This window comes from Elgaria multicarinata, chromosome 5, assembly GCF_023053635.1.
Source record: "Elgaria multicarinata webbii isolate HBS135686 ecotype San Diego chromosome 5, rElgMul1.1.pri, whole genome shotgun sequence".
Lineage (NCBI taxonomy): Eukaryota > Metazoa > Chordata > Lepidosauria > Squamata > Anguidae > Elgaria > Elgaria multicarinata.
Window position 1 is genome coordinate 48,643,119 of NC_086175.1, and position 22,952 is coordinate 48,666,070.

A 22,952-nucleotide genomic window follows, 5' to 3' on the forward strand; every position below is an offset into this window, starting at 1 on the left:
TCTCCTTCTCATAATACTAGAACCTGGGGTCATCCAAAGAAGCTAAACGGTGAGAGATTCAGAACAGATAAGTACTTCTTCATACAACGCAAAGTTAAACTATGGATATCACGACAAGATATAGTGATGGCCACCAACTTGGATGCCTTTAAAAGGGGATTAGACAAATTCATGGAGGAAAAGGCTATCAATAGTGGCTAGTTATTATGGCCATATACTAACTCCAGCATCAGAAGCAATATGGTTATGCTGGCTGGAAATGGTGGGAGTTACAGTCCAATACATCTGAAGCCACCAGATTTGGGATGGCTACCATAGAAAGGTAATCTTTCTGTTCCAGTCTTTATACTAAGTTCAAGGGCATGAATGACTTTGATAAGCTTTGCTCTGAATTGTCAGACTGTCTGCAATCCTGTACACACACATACTTGAGAAAAAGTCCCCTGAACTCAAAGAGGTTTACAAACATGTAGGAGTGCATTTAAGGGCGAGTATATAAACGTACCACAATTTGTACTAGCAGCACAAAAGATTGGGCATACGTTTCTGTAGTCAATTACTGTTTCTTGCTATAGAGATAATCTGCTGTACGAAATTGCTGAAAATCTTGAAACTGATTTGTAATATGCTGAGTTCAATATAATGTTCTGTTTGGTTTTTTAATCATGCCCAGTGGTTTTAAATAAATAAGTAACTTTTGGTGGGTACCCTGGCCAAAGTGTTTGAGTGCTATTGTTTTATGAGAACAGCAGTATCATGGTGACATGTCACCAGCATAGAAGGAATACATCTGTCAGGAACAGTTAAAGTTTTGTCTGTTGTATTTCTGGAAAATATTATCGGTAGTCCAATTATTTTTCAATGCGGATAGAACAGGGGGAAAAAACCTAGAACATACATACACATGTTATCTATTACATGCATCCTTGACCTTTAAATGACTACAGTGTTGTAAGTTCAGGATATCCCTTATCAGAAAAAATACATTAGGTTTAGACATTAGATTTAGGAGTTCACACTTTATCTTTCAGCAAACCATTTGTGTTATGCAATCTTCTGCATATGGCAACTCCTAATCCCTGTTCAAATAGCAGGGATTGTCCTCTGGGCATACAATGAACTTGTATAGAGGAGAGGCACTGCACCACTGGAGTGTGCCTAGGGCTGATTTCACATTTGAAGGGGCCCAAGGCAAAGTGCCTTCTGTGGGCAGTAGTGGCCCGCAATTCCCACATTCCTGGCCTTGTCCCAGCTGACATGTTGATTCCTCCAAAATATAATGCTGTAATGTGTATTGCTGTACATACAGCATTACATTGTGGGGGAATCAACATGGCAACAGGGGCAGGGTGTGTGTCAAAATGGCAAGGAGGAGAGGTAGCTGCCTGGGCCTGGCACTCCTGTTAGAACTCTTAGGCAGCCACTGATGCTGAGCTGCTTCTTGGGCAACCAGGCAATAGTGTCAGTGGCAGTTGGCTAGAAACTGGCTCTGGCATGAGTGCTAACCCCATGCAACTTAACCTGCCCTGGTTGCCATGTTGATTCCTCCACAATGCAGGGCTGCCTTCTGGTGATGTCAAAATGGCAGCCAAGGCAAGTTTAATTGCATGGGGTCAGTATTTTTCCATGTCAGGCAAGAAAAGAATGCAGGGCTCACAACTTGCCTGGCATCTGCCCAGGGATGCCATGTGTGGTGGTGCTGGGCTTGAATGTGTATATGAAAATAGACCAACCTTCCCCAACCTGGTGCCCTCTGAAAATGTCTGACTACAATTCCCATCATATTCACCCAGTGTAGACCTTGCTGGCTAGGCATGGTGGGATTTGTAGTTCAACACATCTGGAACGCACCAGGTTGGAGAAAGGTAGTGTAGACAATGCACCACAGAAACATGCTTCACTCTGGAAAAGCATGAAGAGTGCATAGCCACATTTCAGACATTTGTTTGAATGTGCATATGGGGCAGAGCCTCCTCCCATACATGCATTCCTTATATGTGCAGGGTATTCCTTGTATGTGTGTTGTCTGAACACAGTTTACAAATCTGACCCTGGTTTGTAGTCCAAGATTAAACCACAATTTTCCATTTCAGATGTAATGGGAAACTGTTTTAAACAGACCACTATAAACATGTACAATCAGTGTACAAAAGGAGCAATGCTGGTTATTCTTGTCTTAAGAAACCATGGTTTATTAAGCTGAGCTAATAACATCTGAACCATCCCAGTGCCACCAGAACAGTATGGGAAAGAGATAAATCCTACGTTTTAACACAATTCAAGCAGAAAACACAACTTCAACCTCATCAACATGTGCTATTGTGTCTTGATTCAGAATTTTAGCCAAATGAGAAAGGAAAAGCTCAAAAAATATTGTCGACAATGACATTTCCCCCCCAAAAAACAAAATATGGTTCTTATTTTGGTAAAAGGTGCAGAGCATTAATACTTACTGAACATGAATAAGATCACTTACTGATAAAACTGATTATGACAATAATATGTATCATTATAATATATTTAAATAGGAAAAGAATTAGACAAAAGTGATGCATAGAAAAATTTAACTTCTAGCTTTTTATGGATCGGTTGAGACAGAAGCAAGCCACACAACTCAATAAATAACATTTACTGGAATGCTCTAAGTAATGTCTGTTCTAATTCATTCATTGCTGGTCAACAAACAGCAGCGTTCTCTTAAAAATGTATTTCTCCTCAACTCTTCTTCAGAGTGGATATTAAGCAAAACAAAGGAATGGGGGAGAAAAAAAATCAGGGTACAATGTCAGAGCCCCTAAATCTGCGGTTTGAAAGTGTCAAAATGGGGTGTTGAAGGTGACAAGCAGACTTTGTGCACAATCCTATGGGTTGCGGCCTTGATGATCTTAAGCCCTCGAACTCGGAGTCTTATGATCATCCTATGCAGGGTTGGAGGAGTGTAGAGGCGATCGTTGTGCCTGTACTCCTCTCGCCCTGCATTTTTGCTAGGGGGGCAATTTCACCTCTATAGCTGGAGCTCTGCAGAGCAGGAGGGAAGAAGGCTGGGGTGGCTGGAGGATTCTGGGTAAGCTGCCCGCCCTGGTCTCCTCCGCTCCCTACCTACAGAATCACCCCTTTTCCATCCTCTCCGAGCTCACATTTGTGAGCTCACTGAGGCAGCCAATGTGGTTCTCTCCATGCTGCCTGCAAGGGGAGGGGAGCTCGGGCTCTTCGGTCTGAATGTCTCTAGCATCTCAGATCCAGGAATCTGAAAAATCTTATGGCTCTCCCAGATGTAAGAGGATGGGTCCCTTAATTGGATTAGTCTCTGCTAGGAGCAAAACTGATCTAACTTTCCATCAAAAGCTTCTTGGACTAAGAAACAATACTGGTGGTTCCTCATTTTTTAAAAATATAAGGTCTAGCAGTTACTCACAACTCTCCTCAGTACTAAGGAGAATGCATAGGTCTCTTGTGAGGCAGAGAGAGGAGTTAAAGCGAAATGTGGTAGCCTTTATATGGTAGATTAATTTTATATTGTGCACTAGATAAAAAGTAGAATCCAATTTGGGTAGTATAACCTAGCAATTGGAGAGTGATTGGAGCTTACATATGGCTTTGTATTGTGGGAAGTCAAAATGGCAGCCAAAGCAGGTTTACTTGCACTCTTGACAGTGCCACTATTTGTAGGTGGTGGAAAATCATAGAAACATAGAAAGCTGCGTTATACTGAGTGAAACTATTGGTCTATATATCTCAGTATTGTTGACACTGACTGGCAGCAGCCCTCTAGCATTTCAGGCAGGAAACCCTACCTGGAGATGGCGGGGACTGAACTTGGGACCTTCATGCAAAGCGTGTGCTCCACCACTGAGTTACAGCCTCTCCACTACGACCTCCTTTGGCTTTAGGATCATTTTCCTCAATGGGTAAATTCGGAATTCTTAAAAATAATACTGAACTGACTATTGGAATTAATGAAAGAGACATTGTCGTATAAGCATCCTTGTGTTTTGTCCTCCTCTCTTGCTTCATACCCAAAGATATTGCCAAAACCATGGCTATAATAGGCCCAGAAAGACAAGGCAGTGTGCACTCACAGTACTGCAGAAGAGTTCTAGAATTTGTTATTGGTTGAATTCTGAATGACTCAGCTTTAATTTTAAAATTATTTTTCTAGTCTTTATGGGTGCTAAAAGATTCAGAAACTATGTAGGCAGAATTTCTAAAGCTGGGGTGGAGACAGTGGGTGGACAGTAGTATTTCTACACTTCATAGCTCATCGCCCCACTCTATGACTAAGAGTATACACAGCTTTGCACATTTAAGCTTCCAGTATGAAATGGAAAGTTTGCAAAAGGGATCATCTACAAGGAACTTCATGCCAACTTAAGAGAGAAATTAACAGCAGCCACAGCGCACCATACAATTTAAACTTGTAAGCACTAATTATTTTCTACTGCAGCCAACTCAGTATGATATGTTAAGACTTTGGATTTGGAAATGTTGCTTATATTTAGAATTCTCTTCTTTACAACACGAGTGTGCTCCTTACACATTAGGACACCACCAGCTGTTTGGAAAAACGAAAACACTCCTATCAGCAGATAGTAATCGTTCCAGTAAACACATTTTAGGCTTTCAGATTAGCTGACATTTGCTCATGAATTTTTAGCCCAAAGGTTCTAAGAAATTTTGGGCAAAAGGAGCACAGTTACCTTTAATGATTTATGTTAAAGAATTAAGTCAATTTGTTACTTATTTCGGTCCTCAACTTGTGACTGAAAAGAAATATACTTATCATTAGTTTTGTTTTATTATTGATCATAGAAAGAAAATAGGGAAAAGTTTTTTAGCTGGAGAAAAAGGTTTCTAACGGAGATTTATCCTAGATGGATTTGTCCAATCCCCCTTTAAAGCCATCCATATGGGTGGCCATCACCACATCTTGTGGAAGTGAATTCCACAGTTAAGTGTGCACTTTGTAAAGAAGTACTTCCTTTTATTTTATCTGCTTTTGAATCTCCCACCAATCAGCTTCAGGGGAGGACCCCAGGTTCTAGTATTATGGGAGAGGGAGAAAAATATCTCCCTAGTCTCCACCTCTATCGTGCCTCTCCTTACTTGCCTTTTTTCTAAGCTAGATACCACACACTATTATAGGGTTTTAAGATAGAACGTCCTTCAATCGTCTATGAGCTCTTATAATTACAAAGTTCCGGCTGTACACATACATACAAACATTTCTTCCCAAACAAAACTTAAAAGCCAAGAAAGAAAGATAATCTAGTTATGGGAATACTTGTTGCACAGGTGGAAGGGTGTAATATTGATCCAGGAAAAATATACTACAATATGAGTGCAAAAGCATTAAATACATTATTAAAAACAAAACAAAAACATCTTCAACCTCGCAGTTAGTTTTGGCAATAGAAACCACAATATTATTCTATACTAACATGTCTGATAAAGCACATGAAGAAAGCATTACACAATTTCAAATTAAAGTGCAATTATTTTCTAATTTTGTCAGAACATGGGAACATGACAATATTTATTATTTAAATTAAAATTTATATCTCACCTTTCTAGGCAAAATGCACTCTTCAGGAAGCTTTTTATTTTTACAGTTTTTAAAATTGTATGACTAAAATCCTGTATCTGATCAGAAAATTTGAATAAGATAAAATCCCCACCCCCATTTTATATTATTAAAACTTTCTGATCAGACACTGGATTATAGTCTTATAACAACATTAGGGGCTCAAATCTTCATTGTATGGAAACAGAAAAACACGTTCTTTTACTCCTTTTATATTAATACAGTGTCCTATTCAACTCTTAACTGAAATTTTTTATAGGTAAAAAAACTTAAGAAATATTTCACACATTACATTGTTTACTGGTACATGGAGAACACTGATGGGTACTTGGAAAACACATCAAATGCTTGCTTTGAATATTGTATATTATACATGTACCCATGTCACCAATCTGGGATTGGATGCATCTCCCTGTTGAATGCTTCCTACCATGTAAACATTAAGCAGCCTTAACATTAAAAGATTGGTTTGTTGTCTAAATCAGTCTTTCATAGAAGCATTGAATCACAGAATAGTAGAGTTGGAAGGGGCCTCTAAGGCCATCGAGTCCAACCTCCTGCTCAATGCAGGAATTCACCCCAAAGCATACCTGACAGATGGTTGTCCAGCTGCCTCTTGAATGCCTCTACTGTGGGAGAGACCACAACCTCCCTAGGTAACTGGTTCCATTGTCATACTGCCCTAACAGTCAGGAATTTTTTTCTGATGTCCAGCCAGAATCTGACTTCCTGTAGCTTCAACCTGTTATTCTGTGTCCTGTACTCTGGGAGGATCGAGAAGAGATCCTGGCCCTCCTCTGTGTGACAACCTTTTAAGTATTTGAAGAGTGCCTTTTAAACTCAGGATACACCTTTAACTCCAATATGTAATATGGGACCCTTAGTACATATGTAGATTTTGCATATATCCAGGATCCTCCTCTCCCCCACCCTTCCTGCCCATCTTTTGATTTCTCGTACAGTTTCTCTATATACATCTGTTCAGACATCCTATGAATTTCAATGTGGGTATAAAATTCCAGCCTTAAAAGCAATTTTAAACAAGAAAGTAAAAGTAATGGTATGGTCAGCAGTGCAATTAACCACTTCTTGGTCTAACCCAGTAGTTGAAGTCAATGGTCTAAGGCCAGGAGCAGGCAGAAGATTGTTCAGATCACCCAGAGATCTATCAGCAGGCCTGAAGTAGATTGGTGAGTATTTCTGACTCCCAGTTGTTTAATAACAGAAACTATCTATCAGGGCCACTGAAACTTAAGAAACCTTGGTGGCGGGGAACTAGGTGTAGATTTATGGGAAAGGATGGGAATTCAGTTATGGTACTACAAATATATTCCTGAGCTGACCTTCTAAGCCTTCTAAGACACTTTGTGTCTTGTGCCTGACCTTCTAAGCCATTTTTTTTGCACCTGGATCTGGTTGGTGGGCCTTCATATCCAAGTGAAAACCATAATAGATCCACAAGCTTCGAGTCTGCTCTGGTGTTGATAACAAGTTAAAAGAGCACAATATTAAAAAGTCCATAGAAGGGCTCAGAGACAAATTTATTCAGCATTGCTTTTGGGACAAATAGCATTTCATTGTGGAATCTACAAAGACAGGCAAACATTCAATGACATTAGGTCAATATATATGTATATTTTATAAAATACAAATTTAATTAAGTGATATAAATAAAAAGTAAGAATGTATTTACCACACATCAAGAAACCATTGGAAATAACTTTAAAAAGTCTACACTACAGTGTAAATGTCATAAGTACTTCTTGGCTAACTTCTCCTTAAAGAGAGGTCTTTACAACAGCAGAGAGAGTTGTCCAATACATAATAACATTGCAAGTCTATATATATATTAAGTCAGTGTGTGAGTGTGTGTGCATGTGTGTGTGACATCTGTCAGAATTTGCTTGAGGCATGAAGATTACCTCATAAAAAGGTCCACCATTCCAGCATAGAGCAACCCAAGCCACAACTGAGAAGGAATGTTCAGCTGCAAAAAGAGTTCCACTGCCTCTTTACATATTTGAGGTACATATTGAAGGTCCATATTTCAGACTTCAATTTCAAGAAGGAATGTCTCTTTCTCTCTTTATGTGTGTGTGTGTACACGTACACTTCATTTTCTCTTTCCCTTCAACATATATGAAGCTCAAAGTAGTTCAAGTAAATGCATAAAAGAATCTTTTCTGAAAAGCATATAACGTGGATTCCAAAACATTTCACGCACCAGTGAAGTGCTACTTTATTAGGGGACCCCTAGTTTTTTAAAAAGATCTTTCTTCACACTCCCCCAAAGGATCTCTTCCGCAAGTAGTTAACCAAAGGCTTCAGTGAGGAGGGTAGACTATGGATTGTCCCAGAACGGAAGTGACCAGACTGGTGCACTCTTACACAGGGAGGGGCCAACTGTCTGGATGCAGTAGAGAGCACTGCATGGACCCCTTTCCAGCAAGAATGCACCACATGTCAGACTTAGCCTACGGTCCCCCCATTGGTCATCCAGAGTGCCAGAAGAGGTAGATTAGAGATTGTGATGAGGTTCTGTTTGATGGACCTAAGTGCTAGTACCAGCCATATCCCAAAAGCCTCTTCCGCTAACCACAGCTCATGTGCTTGCTACATCAAAATGCTATTTCCCCAGTAATCATGTATTGCAATCTGAATGCTGAGGAAAGCAATTTCACCACAATCAGATATTCCCCATGTAACCAATGAGTAACACCCACCATTTTAAAAAAATTCTGGAAAGGTCCACAAAATGATTTGACTTTCCACGTCTTCCTTCTTTTATAGAGATGAAAGTAAAACACAGCAGAAAAAGACCCCATAGTCATGTGTCTCTTCCATACCACTCCCAAACATTTGCTGTCAAACCCTACTCTGGAGAGATTCAGGTGCTTCTTCGCCCCTTTGCCACTAGCCAAGACACAGAAAGGAAGCAGGCTGTGGAAACCCACTATTGTACTTTGAAGAACAACGTTGTACTGTTTAATGCTATTATGAATGCCAAAGTTCCTAACTTTATGTTAATATTAATTTTTTGATCCATATATTTAAAGACATAAATATATGGAGTAGAGTACTGCAGCAGGAAGGCTAGGCTCCTTGGGAATTTGCCATCCTGCTCAAACCCCTTGCATGCACCCAAACTCCTTGCATGCATATCAAGGCTAACCCCCACCTCTTGCCCCAGAGGATCAGGCAAATCACTTAAGGAGAACAGCATTCAGCAGAATAACATTTCCACTGATGCCTATGAGGAAATGAGGTTTGGGGAATTAAGGTGGCGAGATTATACAAGCAAGTGCAGGAGAATGGCCATGGTTGTTGTTGTTGAAGGATGAACTGTAAAGGAAGAGAGGCTTTAGGAATTTAGCATCTAGCCACAGCCTACATTTGTTAAAATCAAGGCAATAATTAGATTCCCTGCTATGAGGAAGACACTCCAGTCTTCTGTCTAGCTATACCTTTTGGATGACACCTTCATCAACTTTTGGATAAAGTTTTGTAAGGGTGAGGAAAGACAAGTTGAAAGAATTAAAGATTAAAACCAACAGAAGTCATCAATATGATATATCTGATTGTAAGTAAGTTAGACTACCATTTTCTCCTGAACAGAATACTGGAGTATGCAATAGAAAATGCTTATAAGAATACTTATGACTTCTGCAATAAGTGCCTGAATATTAAAATTAATATTCACTCATTTGTAACATTCCTTTAAAATGAAATGTATTTTCAGTAGTTAAAAATTATGCACCGTGGTCATGTTAGATAAAATATGCAATATAACCTTTAATTGTTTATTTTCAACTGTGCAGTTGCACAATCCAAAGGCTAAAATAAGCAACACTCGTATTTGGACCAAGTTATATTGTTTTTCATCCCCTTTTTATTATATACCTAGTGCCAACGAAAAGTATATCCAAAGGCTAATAGTAACAATGAAGATAAGAACAAAGTAGTTCTCCAAATAGGATTCTTATTCAGCTACATGTGTATTTATTTTGTACTAACCTAATAAAATTGTTTTAGTTTTTCAAAAATTCAGAGTTCAAATAGCAGAGAAGTAAAGCATGTCTGGCTAGCTTCCACTCAAACTCCATGAACATTTCCCCCCTCAAAATTCCATACACACAGCACAGCCAAATACATAATGGTAAACAAACCTGGACTTGCTGGAAAGCTTTGAGTCTCTTCTTGAATCTGGAAGGCAGAACAAAATCACATCCCCGAGCTAGCAATGCCAATTCCTTTCGTAGATCAGGGTCTTGCCGTAAAGAAATCTCCTTTATCCTCATGCTTTCAGATTTCATATAATGCTTGTGTGCGCACCAGCCCAGGCACTTGAGTCCCAGTAAACAGCAGAGTCCTATTATCACACAGTGCCACTTAAAGCAGCAGCTGCGTTTTACTTCTGTGTTATTCTGAGAGTCTGTTCAACTTAGCCTGCTCCATACATTAAAAGGGAACTTGGCTGGAACTGCAAACACAGATTGGAAAATCACTTTGGGAGCCTGCCCCTTACTCCATGCATTCCAATGTCTTAACGGTATGGTATAATATTGAAAAGACCCAAGCCTGTAATAAAAGTGGCACTTGGAGCTATCAATAAAAGAATCTTCCAGTTTAGTAAAACCAACCAGGAAGGCACATGAAAATGTCAGACACACAGTGGTTTTGTCGTTTCCTCTCTTCCTTCTGTCACAAGCCACTCACTGTTCACGTCTCAAAGTAGCCTATTTAAGGATTAAAGCTCACAGGCTCTTCTGAACTTGCAAAGCCCTTTTAAGTGTTTTGTATGTCAGTAGAGCTCTGTAAAATAAGCTGGAATAGAAAATAAGCTTTGTTAATAAAATAAGCTGCAGCTATTATCAGTGCCAAAGCAGAAAAGAAGAAGCCTAACTTCCCTTTTTAAAACTTTTTGCAGGATGGGGGTGGGGCAAAGTATGTTTATGGCATAAAATGGTTATAATCTTCCTTGAGAAAATAAAAACTCACTTTTCCCTGTGTCTCCCTTTTACAGAACAAAACAGGAATACAAGTCCCATGATGCTATATTGTTTTGTCTTACACATTTAAATTAATAGGAAACACACCTTCCTGATTAGCCTATATTTTAATATGTAATTTTTGCACATTGTTTTGGTTTTGTCATTGCCTGGACTCTCTATTCAGCACAGTAGGGCTACATCATCTAATACACTAAAAACAAACATACCCTAAACTACTATATAAACAGGACTTGTGACTTAAGGGTTTCCGAATCTTCCCTAGATCAGACTATAAATTGTATGTCATTCTTAATTTATTACTGATATTATTCCAATCAAAAGGTATTATTTTACTTAACAAGCTTGTTGTTTTTAAAGTTAGTTTTCAGTGTTTGACAGCAATTCTTGAAGGACATTCCATAGAAGATATTCCTTTAGGTGACCTGACAAAATAATTTCTCCAGAATGTTGTAACATAAGACTGTGGTTAGACCTGGCAACCTGCAGGCTAATCTGGCAATAAATCAGCTTGCCAGAGTTCCTATATTGCCCACTAGGCGAAAAATGTAAGCACCATGTGTTTTCTTAATGGAATTTATGATTATAATTTTTAAGCATACAAAATGAATTTGCCCTTTATATTATAAAGCATATTGTAACTCTGTAGACCAAGTGTTCTATAATATTGCCCTAACTTGCCTCCTAAACCAAAGGTCAGAAGGGGCAAATATATTTTCAGATTCCCCAAGATTTACAGCCTCATCTTACATACACTTAGTTAGAAGCAAATCATAGTTCAATGGGACATATCCTCAAGTAAGTATGCACAGGATCACGGCCTAACGCAAAATCGTACCCCATGTATGGGCACAGATGAATGAAAATATAGTCTGCAGGATAACAGGAGGCCATAGTAGACTTCAAGTTCACAAAAGAAAAAACAGAAGCAAAGGCCCATAAAAATAGAGGGTGCGTGCACCACAATGAAGGACACTACAAGTAGATAGCCACACTCCTCCATCTCCTTCTTCATATCCATAAAAAACAGATTGAAGAAATGGAGCAACCTATTTCAACAGGCCAATCTCACACTTAGAATCGTACTATTTGCTGGACTGCAAAAGGGTTTGTAATTATCTTAGAATGTAAACGTATGGATTGCGCTCCCCTTAGAAGGAAGCTCCCGATCTTGGAGTTCTGAGTATTCAATGCCCAGCAGGGTGGGAAGAGACATGACAGTGATTATCACCTCTCCACCCGACTTATCAAATTTTCCTCTAAACAGGCCTCGGTGCAGGCTGGGGAGACCATAGGATTTCTTGTATCCCAGCCTCTCCTCTCACCTACCCTCAGCCACCAGAATACCCCCTTTTCTCTCCCACCAAGGCTACATTTGTGACCTTGGGAAGCAGCCAGTGCAGTTCTTTCAACAGCAGCCGCAAGGGGATGAGAACAGGGGATCGGGACTTAGAGACCTTCCCAAGGTCACAGTGGTGTCTATGGCCTTGGGAGGGGTGACCCCGAACAATCCTATATTCACTGGGAGACTCTCCAGGGATCATATGGTTGCTCTCTCTGTTCCTAGATGCTATTGCCAAAGAATGCAGAACAGTTTTAGGAGAGCTATAAGGAGAGTACTAGTGGAAAAAAGAAGTAGTAGTATACTATCTAAAATTATTTCCAGCTTTCTTAATTTAAAACCTTTCTAGGTCCTTTCAAGTTGTATTTTCCATCTAAGGAAAATGTGTGTTTTGCCTATGCATGGAGATGTTTCTGAGTATTAGCTGGATTTTATATTTTTAATAATCTACCATTGTTTGTTCTTCCTACAACCTTTGGGAGGCGCCCAGGTGCAACATGAAACAATCCCTGTACCTGGTAGAGCCTCATTTGAATGTCTGCAGCCCATTCCAGCTTAAGACTGCAAGCAAATGCCGACTCCCTGGCTTAAACATCAGTCACTTTTTCCTCTCCCTCCACGTTTGGTTTGTTAACTGTCTTGCCTGATGAAAAGTTCTGAACTCAAAAGCTTGCACAGTATTTTTAATGACAAACACGTACATACATCAAATTTAAATCTAATTATTGACTGAAGGTAATACATTTAACCTTCCCTGACCCCTTTACTTTACAGCCAAAAATAGTGGAATCCACTGGTTGCTCAGAGGTTTTCATTACGGTTCTTCATAGCAACGAATTATATTTAGTCTCTTTTCCATAATCTTAGGAAATGCTTTGACAAATATTGTTATTATTATTATTTATTTATTTATACAGCACCATCAATGTACATGGTGCTGTACAGAGTAAAACAGTAAATAGCAAGACCCTGCCGCATAGGCTTACATTCTTGCGTATGTCCCTGATTTGTATATATAATAAAATCATATTTTATAAAATTCAGATATTTTGCCATTGCCTTTGGCAAATTTCAGTTGTAAGTCAATTTTTCTGCCATTACTATTTGTCACAGCTCTATGTGCCAAGACTTTAGCGTTAGAAGTTCTGCAGTTTTCCAGCTTTTAGCTATTATCCTGCAAGCTGCTATCAGCATGAAAATGGTTAATTCCTTAGATGTCACTTCTACATTTTGTTCTTCCCATATTAACAGAGCTAGTGCTGATGTAATATATAGAGACTGGTGTGTAATATTTGTTATTTCTGAGAATATCATGTTGATGAGTGTAGCATGACAGGACGACCACATATAAATACATAAATCTTGTTGATTATAATTTTCCCAACATTTTATATTAGTTGTGTTTACTATTCTTGTTAGATGCACTGGCCTAATATAACAATTTTAATGAATCCCCCCTAAGGATAACTGATACAATTTTGTTTGAGTCATCCATAGCTTATTCCATACATTTTGCTCCATTTTTATCCCAATATCTTCCCATATTATTTTCAGTCCATCTGACAAGAAGGGTTTCATTTTCATAGAAATCTGTCATTGTATAAAACCATTTTTGTTTCCACTTTGCAGATTGCTCTTATTTATCTACATGAGCAAAATCTGGATGCAACAAAAATGAAAGCAACAGGGATATTTCCCGGATTCATTTGATTTCCCATTTCTTTGAAAATTTTATTGTGGTGTATAAAAAGGGATTGTCAACCCATTTCAAATTGCCTATTTTTCTCCCTCCACATAAAATTTGTTTAATTAATAATTTCCACCATTGCTTCCACACAGCTTCAATGATGCTCTCTCTAATTAAAATACCAGGGTTCTTAATATCGTATCCTTCAAGTTGGTCTAAGGTATGACAGCGATATGGATCTATGATGTACCCTAAGCAAGCTTCAACTATTTTACATATAGAGCATCCTTTGCCTTTCAGGAAGATCTTTAAATCCAGAAAGCTCTATTAAAGCCAAATGGGAGGTTGTTTGCATTCCTGGAATGCTTGCTTCCAAGTGGAAGCCTTGTATTAGAGGACAGACATGAATGCAGGGAGCAGAGCTAGCCCAAGGTTTTTTTTGCTACATACACCCTTGCTTGTATGCTGAATAAATAGCGTTAAGTGATCAAGAGTTCACCGAGATACTATTTTCTCATATTCATTTTTAGTAACTAGCACTTCTTTACTTCCTCCCCTTTACAGCTGTTTCTATGTCCTGGGCAGCTGATGGAGATCATAAGGATTACTACAATGTCCCCTGGAATGCAGAAGTTATCACCCAACCAAGGAGATGATATCTGTAAGGCTGCAACTCAGTGCAGACAGTAGTCTCCCTCCAAAAGCATAGCTGGGTTAGACACCTTTGAAATTTTGGCACTCAAGCGGTTGCCTAATTGGGTCAGCCCCACCAGTTCTCTAAGAGGGAAACAAACTGACAAGCATACACACAATCATAGCAGAAATGTTTGTGACTTATGGAGTAAAACATGGGTAGAGCAGATCTAATTCTAATCCCCATATTGGTTTTGTAAAAAGCAGAATTTCACAAAAATGGAAAGAGCAACTTGAAGAAAGCAAGAATTTAATGCACAAGACATACTCCAAGGCTTTAAATTTTGACTCAAATTTATAGAAGGTACACCCTATATCCCATTATAAACTGTTGAGCCAAATATGAGTTTCTGAAGTAAAGAAAATGCAGGCCCCTGTGAAAAATCTAAGCACATGTGTCCTCTTAACATGCCCACTGCAGAAAACAGACTGTCATCATTTCTCTCCTCTAGAGGTTTACTATTCTAATGTTGCAGGGAAGAGCCTGCATTCAAACAACCACAACTTGGTTGTTTGTATCACCCGTGATGGGAGCAGGAGAAAGAGTGCAAGTGATTCCGATGCCCTATCAAGGAAAATTGGGTCAGGATTGTTATGTAAAACATACATTTAGCTTTAGTCCTCAAATTCTCAAGTCAACAATCTCACTTTAATTATAGTTCTAAAACAGTTTCCTGTGTGTTCTATTTCCTCTTCCACAAAGTTCCTCCAAGTTAGGGAACGAAAGCCTGGAACACAAAGCCAGCTTCTTAAAAACCACACACATATATACTTCAAAATCTGCTTCCATAAACTGAATCACAGAAGCATGGTAGGGAAGAGTGTCTATCATAAAATGTAAAGATACTATTAGAACAGGGCTAACTGCCTATCCATAACCAGATCTTTACTTAAAGATATTTTACCTGCCACCTCCCCACCAAGCAGATGTACAAAATGTCCATCAATTTTGGTAATAAGAAATTGTCCAGTTTCACTTGCAAGGAAATTAAATTTGTTTTCCAAAGTCATGACCCACCCACAAAACGAGCTAGGCATTCCTGAGCATTTGTGGTCCATAACTGGAAAGTCCTTATTGCGAGATGGCACCAAGTTTATAACAGAGTTTGATCATCCACAAGAAAATCAACATGAGTGAGAACACATACTTTTTCTCTTGGACCACTGTCTAGAGAAGAGATGATAGAAAATGGCCACCTCAGATTTAGATCTAAGTTTATCACCTTTTTCTCTAGCAGGGCTCCTCTGCCTGGAGTATAACAGTCAATGATTCGTCAAACACACTTTTTCCTTGTCTTGATCCAAGATGAAGATAAAAGGAATTAACAGATGATAGTATTTTGGTGGGTTAAATGTATTTTATGGAACATTACACTACATGCCTTCCAAATTCATAATGGGTTAGATACTAAGAACCACAGGTTCTGCTCATACAAGGGGCTTTCCTGCCCTCTCCTTCCTGCTGCAGCCTCCCCAGAATGCTTGCAGCTGGGATATGGGCAGAACTGTAGCTACACACATTGCATATTCAATGAACTTTTTGGATCCAAGTAGCAGAGTTACAACAAGCCAACCATGTTTCATTCTTTGTGCAAGCCCAATCAGGACCTCCATCCTAAACATCTGCAACGCTTTACCTGCTTGCAATACCATTATTAAAACCCTTGATATGTCAAATATAGAGCAAAACTATCTCCCAGGAAACATGAATGGTGTGTTAACTCTCTTATGATCAATACTCCCCTGTAGGTGTTCCGCAAGTTAAATGTATCTCCAGCACTTCCAATTTCACAACCCAGTGGCAAATGCACACACACATATGGCATTTGTAGGAGAGAATTGACACAGTTGCCATCCCTGAGTTCTCCTCTGCAAATACCCTTCTTTCCACATTTGCTAAGAAGGATATACTGGGTTAGAAACTCTATGTCTCTCCTTCTTGTACAGTGGGCAGAAGATAGATCTCCAGATGTTTGGAGTATAACTCCCAGCATTCCTGACCATTGGCCATGTTGGCAGGATCTCATGGGAGATGAAGTCCAAAACATCTGGAGATCTACTTTTTGCCCACCTCTCGTTTAGGGAAACACTTTTCTCTCTCAACATCATCAGTTATGCATTGAAAATGTGGGGAAGCCTTACTACTTGGTAAAGAGTCTGTACGTTTCCACATATGAGAATATAATGCAGAAAAATGTTACACCATATACAGACAAGCAACCACACGATAGAAAATCCTATCATATGGTAAACTGGTTGTCTGTATTCATTCCTTGAATGCTGTATTTTAGGATACCAAGTGCACAGGATTTAGACACATCAGGTTTACTTCTTCCCTTCAGAACACAAATTAGAGGAAAATAAGATCACCAATTGCAGTGCTTTTAGTAACATTTCAACAAACTCAAGATGCTTCTAGCAGATGCCAGCAGTGCCAGCAGATTTTCAATCTTAGGGTTTATTTGCATTACCCTACAAAGCAAACACCAATTTTGTGGAGTGTGTTTTGCTTGGCATGATCCTTCTACAAGCCTGTCAGCCACTGCAGTAATACTGTAACTAATCAGCAGACTTCATTCTCAAATAGATATGTTTGGAAAAAACTGGACCCCGCCCCCCCAGCCCCTATAATTCAATGGAATTCAATGGAATTCAATGGAAACATTCCCCATAATTTTCCCCCAAAAAATTTTTAAGGGAAAAAAAGAGATTTTAAAAATCTGGTTTCCATTCCCGTTCCCCCAGCCCCCATTCCCTCCTCCGGCCTTCACATCTCTACTTCCCAAATATCAACTTGCCCATTCTCACAAACACTTCTCTGTCCCTCTCTCCTCAGCACTATTTGCAACTTCATAGCAGCCTGCACTTGACCTAAAGCAGCTAGGACTCTGTCAAGTCAAACGTCTGCATGCCGGAACTAGACACAGCACTATGCACTATGGATTTACAGAATGTGAGTTATTGAATTTTTCGGTAAACCTTATGCATGAATAGTCAATACTGCTTCACATGTCTGAGGGTATGTGTGTGCGTTACAACAGTGAGTTGTGTGTATAAACTTAAATACACGTTTGTATATATTTTAAGCGAACAGGAAGTTTCTAGGGTCAGCTGAACATTCCATCTACTAGTTTGTTGTGACAATTAAATCATGCTAGTTTGGGTTTTCTTTTCTCTCTCCGTTAAAAGATTGTTGTATTCATTAGTCAAATTTTCTTGTGTGTACTTCAGGTGCATATTCAAGTTACTTGCCAACACTATGTAGTATATGAACTGAAAGCGAAAACAGAAGGACCTCCTTGACCCACCCAGGTTGACTCTAGCACACCCTCATTCCAAGCCATACATCACTTGCCATACATCTAAGTGAACAATCCTATGCCCACCAGACAGCATATTAGGGGGAGGAGGATAGTTTGGCTTCCTGACACTGAGCTCGAGAACTGTGCCCCACCCCCCACCCCTCAAAGCCAATGCAAACCACACCAGCTACTTCTGCATGTTCGCAAAATGGACCATGGAGACGAGGAAGAGGAGGCGTTACTGAGGCGGAGAGGAGACCAGAGTAGCTGCCTTACATCTTTTCTTATGGCCACCCAAGCCTCTTTCCCTCTCCATCAGGGAGCTGCTGCTAAACGGGTGAAATCACCTGTCTAGCAGAAGTGTAGGGCAGCTGGAGAGCGGACCGCTGCTCTCCTTCTGCCTGGCACTAGATACTCCTAAGCCTCCGAGTACCTTGGGAGGATCTAACAGGATTGTGCCCTAAACTAACCATTTTCCAGAAGCGATGCAAGACATTTTAAAGTGGGTTTCTAGTGGCTAGGAATAACAATGGTGTACATTTCCAAATTATTGTTCTTCATCCAGAACCTAACAGGATATAGTGGATTAGAAGTTGAAATGAAAAAGCTTGAAATGAAGGCAGAGTGGCAATTTTAAACTGGCTGTCAACTTATAATACAGACCACTGATTGGTTTCCTAGTCAAACTTAAAAACTATGAAAACAAGCCAATTCATATTATATTCCAAAGACTCCTTCAGGAGAGCATATCTCAGTGTATCATTCTTAAGAACATGCTTACTCCAGTTAGAAGCAATAACCATTATAATAAAAGAAAAGAAGATTTTTGATAGTTTTAAAAACATTCTATTCAAAGCCCTTGGTGAACTGAAAAGCCCTAAGAAGCAAAACACTTTTGTTAAGACAGAAATCATTAGTGAAGCAGTGTCTGACGTTCTGTACCATCAATGATGTCTGGTATGCAATTTTCTAGGGAGAGAGAGGACATTAACAGCTGATGCAGGGGCACCATGGAAGGAAACTTGTTTGTGTTTTTATCCTATGTAAACTGCTCAGAGAGCTTCGTCTATGGGGCGGTATACAAATGTAAATCATCATCATCATCATCATCTTGTGATGACAACTACAAAAAAATAAATTTTAGACTATAATTAATTTATATTTGAAGGAATTGAGGAAATGGTATCATGTTCATGATATTCTGAGAATCACCACACTGAACGGTTCCCTGCAATACTAGAGCTTAAAAGAACTGAAGTTCAACGAAATAAGAGGCCATGCGTTATGTGTATCAAAGATTAAAGGTGCAATGTGTATCACGGATTAAAGGCCATGTTTCATCCATAGCAAATGGGAGGGACCATAGCTCAGTGTGATAGAGCACATGCTTTGCATGCAAAAGATACCGGGTTTGACCCCAGGCTTCTCCAGGTAGGATGAGGAAAGAATCCTGCCTGAAATCGTGCAGAGCCAGGGCCAGTCAGTGTTGACAATACTGGGCTTGATGGACCAATGGTCTGACTCAGTATAAGGCAGCTTCCTAGGTTCCAAGTGAAACTAACTAGTTGGTAGCATTTAAACAGTTTTGTACAAAACGAAACAGCTGAGTATTATACAGCAAAAATTCATACCTTACTTAAGTTTAAGATGGGTGTTCAAGAAATAAAGCCACTTACACTTCTGGTGCTTGAAGATCTACGTATTCCTCGAATATTAGAAAAGCTCCTTGGGCTTGTTGGTGTCCCGAGAGGAAGAGCAGTAGAAAGATGAGAAGGGCTGGTTGGAGTCAAAGGAGAAATCAGATGTCCTAATGTGCTTTGCTTGGAGGCACAGTGTATCTGAGTAACAAGATGTTCATTGCTCCCAGCATCACCACTACCAATTTCAATCTTCTCCTCATTGGTTATATTTCTTAAATAGTCTTTGAGCATCACCTGAGTTGCAGTTTCACTCAACCAGCATAAAAAGAGCTCATCCACTTTCATTTTTAGTACAGGCTGCAAAACTTTTACAGCTGGCATTTTTCGTCTTCTTGATTTTTTCTTTTTTTGCTTCAACAAAATGGCTGCAGTTCTCAATTCAGATGAGTGGCTTTCCACTATATTTCCTGTAACACAAAATTTCTATTTAAAAGGAAATCATTTCAGAACACATTTATTAGGGGAGCACATCAAGATAGAACACTGGAATTGGTCTAAGAGCATAAAATATGCAAGACAAAAGATTTAATTGTTGTAAGAGTTTCTTAGTGTTACAATCAAATTTTAGAGTGTGAACGGAAAAGATGTCTGCCTATTAAGTGACAAGTTATCAAACATTATATAAGGCATTTAGGCATATTTATTGAGGAATATGTACTTTCGCAGGGATTTAAACTGGTGTCTACATAGATTGCTTTCTGCTGTTCTTCATAACTTATTATTTTATCTTAATTTTTATTATGATGAAAAGTAGAGTTATGAGAATGAAATGAGGCATAGAGAAAAGAGCTACCAATCAGGGCAAATACTGCATATGGCATAGTGTCTCGCAGCTAAGAGTATAAACCAAGAAATCCCTGATACATGGACAAATTAGATAGTCTTAGGCATGAGTTAACAGTTAAGGGATAGTCCTAACACAGTAGTATAGGTTTTATTTTACAGAATGCCCCCCCCCCCATATGTAGGGTAAAACACATCTCCCTCTTTTGTCCTATAGCACATCAAGGCCCAAGGGGCCAGCTTAATGAAAATGGGACATAATTCAGGAAGCTGAAAATGCACAGAAATGTCACAGAACATGCAAGCATGTCCACAACCTGCATATTTTACAAGCTCTCATGGGTGTTTTAGATTTTGCTAAGTGATCTTAAGGAATTGAACAATAAGCAGTAAGAGGCCAGGGTTTTTTTGAAGCTACTGGAAAAGAAAACACTATTTTTGATGGAATTTGCAAGTGAATTCAGTGGTTTGTAAAATCGTTAGGCAAAGCTTGGAAAGTCATCATTCCTGAACTTGATTTCTTTCTTTAGGGAATGCCAGCTGAAAAGTCAGTCACAGGATTAAGGCTTTTGGAATGGGTTGTGTTATTAGATGGTAAGAAAGCAGATTTTTTTTATTCCATTTGTTTGCTGGGGGAAAGATGCTGGAACTGAGGGGCAGCTAAAATTAAGCTCTTTCCTCAACCTCCTCTATATAAGCTGCTTCAATAACCAAACTTTGTCAACACATGAACTCTAAAACAGATCTGCAAAGAATACTCCTTTAACTTCAAAACTTCCTCCACAGCATCCTCCACAGCCAGCATGACCATTTAAAAAAGGCGTTGCACAGTCAGATCACAAACAGTGTCAATACTGGGTCAAGGTCCTACTATTATTTTTACAGAGAAAGATAAAGGATGAAACGAGTTGGAACTTTGCCCCAGGATGTACAATGCAAAAATGACTGGTGCATGCAAACATACCCTAACTCATCTCTTCCTCAGAATGTTAGCTTTTGCTCATCAGTTGAAACACTTCAGACCCATAATTTATCCAGGGTTGTCCGCACAACTAGAAAACATAGGTATCTTCTGGATTGTGTCATTGACTCCAACAACCACCTCATGTTGTGGGATGAACTACCCCAGGCTCTCTGGATACTGTTACATCTGGTGTTAACAGGGGTAGGAGAAGCAGGCATTGAGGCAGGAACTTAAATTGAGCTTTCTCTCCGTTCCAGCACCTCCTCCGTACCCACCCAGTCCTGGACCAAACGGAATAATAAAGAATGCTGTTTTTTAGTGCATGCCCAAGACTTCACCTGTTGCATCTGGCTGGCTTAAGGTCTAGTGGCCTAGTAGGGAAAGGATGGCAAGGCTAACTGACCACCAAGCCTTGGCTAACACAAATTCTAATAAGCAAGAACTGTCGTACCAGAATCAGGAGGTTGTGTGTACGCAAGCCAACTACACGTTCGGTGTTTGGCTGTTCTTGTTGGGTTCTTATTGAAGTTCATATTTAAGTGTGGATTCAGTCCCAGAAGAAAGACCCCACCTCAGGACACGCACTGTGCACCCTTGAAGGCACCAGCCCCGTCGTGCACAACACAATTTTTGGCATCTCTACCTGCTGACTCCCCGAGTTGATGGCAGGTGTGTATGTGAGGTGTATGCACTTACCTTTCAAAGTTGCCACCTGAAGGGGGAAAACTACCGCCGCGGCCAGTTTTCTGCCCCCTCCCCCGTTGATAGTTTTCCGTTGCTTTTTTTGTGTGGAGTTGTTATTATTTTTAATTATTTTTCGTTTCGCGCATGCGTGCTTTATGCGCGCGTGCGTACTGGGACCAGGAAGACCAGGAAGCGGGGACCGGTGTTTGATGTGTACGTGCAGGCGCGGGTGAGGGGCGTGATAAGCGCGCATGCGCACGCCACCGAGGCGGCGAAATTGAAATCACTGGTGCGGCGCTTTTGATAGCGGAGTGGCCTGATTGGCTCATTCGCTCTCGCTTATGATGCTCAGCCGGGAGCGGCTGAACAAAAACGCCGCGGATCGCCCAATGTTGCTGCTAGATCTGTCCGTCGTTTTACTCTGGAGTAGATGCAGGGCCCCCGATTTGGATCGAGACTACAGCATAGAGAGGAAGCTTTTTGTTTTTTTGTTTTTGTTTTTAAAGATCCGGATTAAACACTGTGAGCCAACTCTAGAGTAAAAATGAAAGAAAAAAGTTATTTTTACTTATTTATTTCATTTCTATACCACCCCATAGCTGAAGCTCTCTGGGTGGTTCACAAAAATTGCAAGCCACAAATATAAGGTATTGGCTTAACTAATATACTTTAGGCATGTTAGACATGTGGGGATGCTGCCAGGGGGAGGGATCGTAGCACTGCCTATCAGGAGGCGTATATCCACGTTTTTATCCTTAATGGGTTTTCTGAACGATTCCTGGCGAGGCTTTTAATATGCAATTGTCCTACGGTTGTGTGTGATGACAGCAGCATCCTCCCATGTTTTTTTCACTGTCTTACTCCCTCCCCCCTTACTATGGAAGATACGTTAAGGAAGAAAAGACGGAGTAGTTGCACAGTGCTTTCGCATTGTTAGTGCTGGCAGACCTTCATCTGGAAACACCCTCTGTGTTAAGGGAAAAGGCAGAAAACGTGGGAGGGTCAGGAATGAAACACTATGACACCTCCCCACTCGTAAACTTCCGCAAATGAGGCTGGATAATAAAGCCTAAAAAAGGGGGGATCTACACTACTGCTTTAAAGCGCTTTATAACAGTTTTGACAACTGTTGGGGCCCAGGACACACTGCATATACAGGTTTCAAAACGTTTTTAAAGGGCTTTAAAAGCAGTAGTGTAGATCCCCC

The 22,952-nt window shown here is 39.9% G+C and overlaps 1 protein-coding gene across 3 annotated transcripts in view; it reads right to left on the reverse strand.

The window, feature by feature from the left end:
• Positions 1 to 21,840, reverse strand: part of PPP2R3B (protein phosphatase 2 regulatory subunit B''beta) — a 36,916-nt gene extending 15,076 nt beyond the window's left edge. For 2 of the 3 annotated variants that reach the window (XM_063126326.1, XM_063126325.1), the window contains exons 1-2: positions 21,758 to 21,840; positions 19,291 to 19,721 (exon numbers count right to left, since the gene is read on the reverse strand). In XM_063126326.1, the coding sequence (XP_062982396.1) occupies positions 19,291 to 19,635 (345 nt within the window). In that variant the 5' untranslated portion in view covers positions 19,636 to 19,721; positions 21,758 to 21,840. Of the gene's footprint in view, positions 1 to 9,747; positions 10,386 to 19,290; positions 19,722 to 21,757 lie in introns of those variants that run through there. The other variant, XM_063126327.1, reaches the window with a different exon arrangement.
• Between the last annotated feature and the right edge of the window lie 1,112 nt (positions 21,841 to 22,952).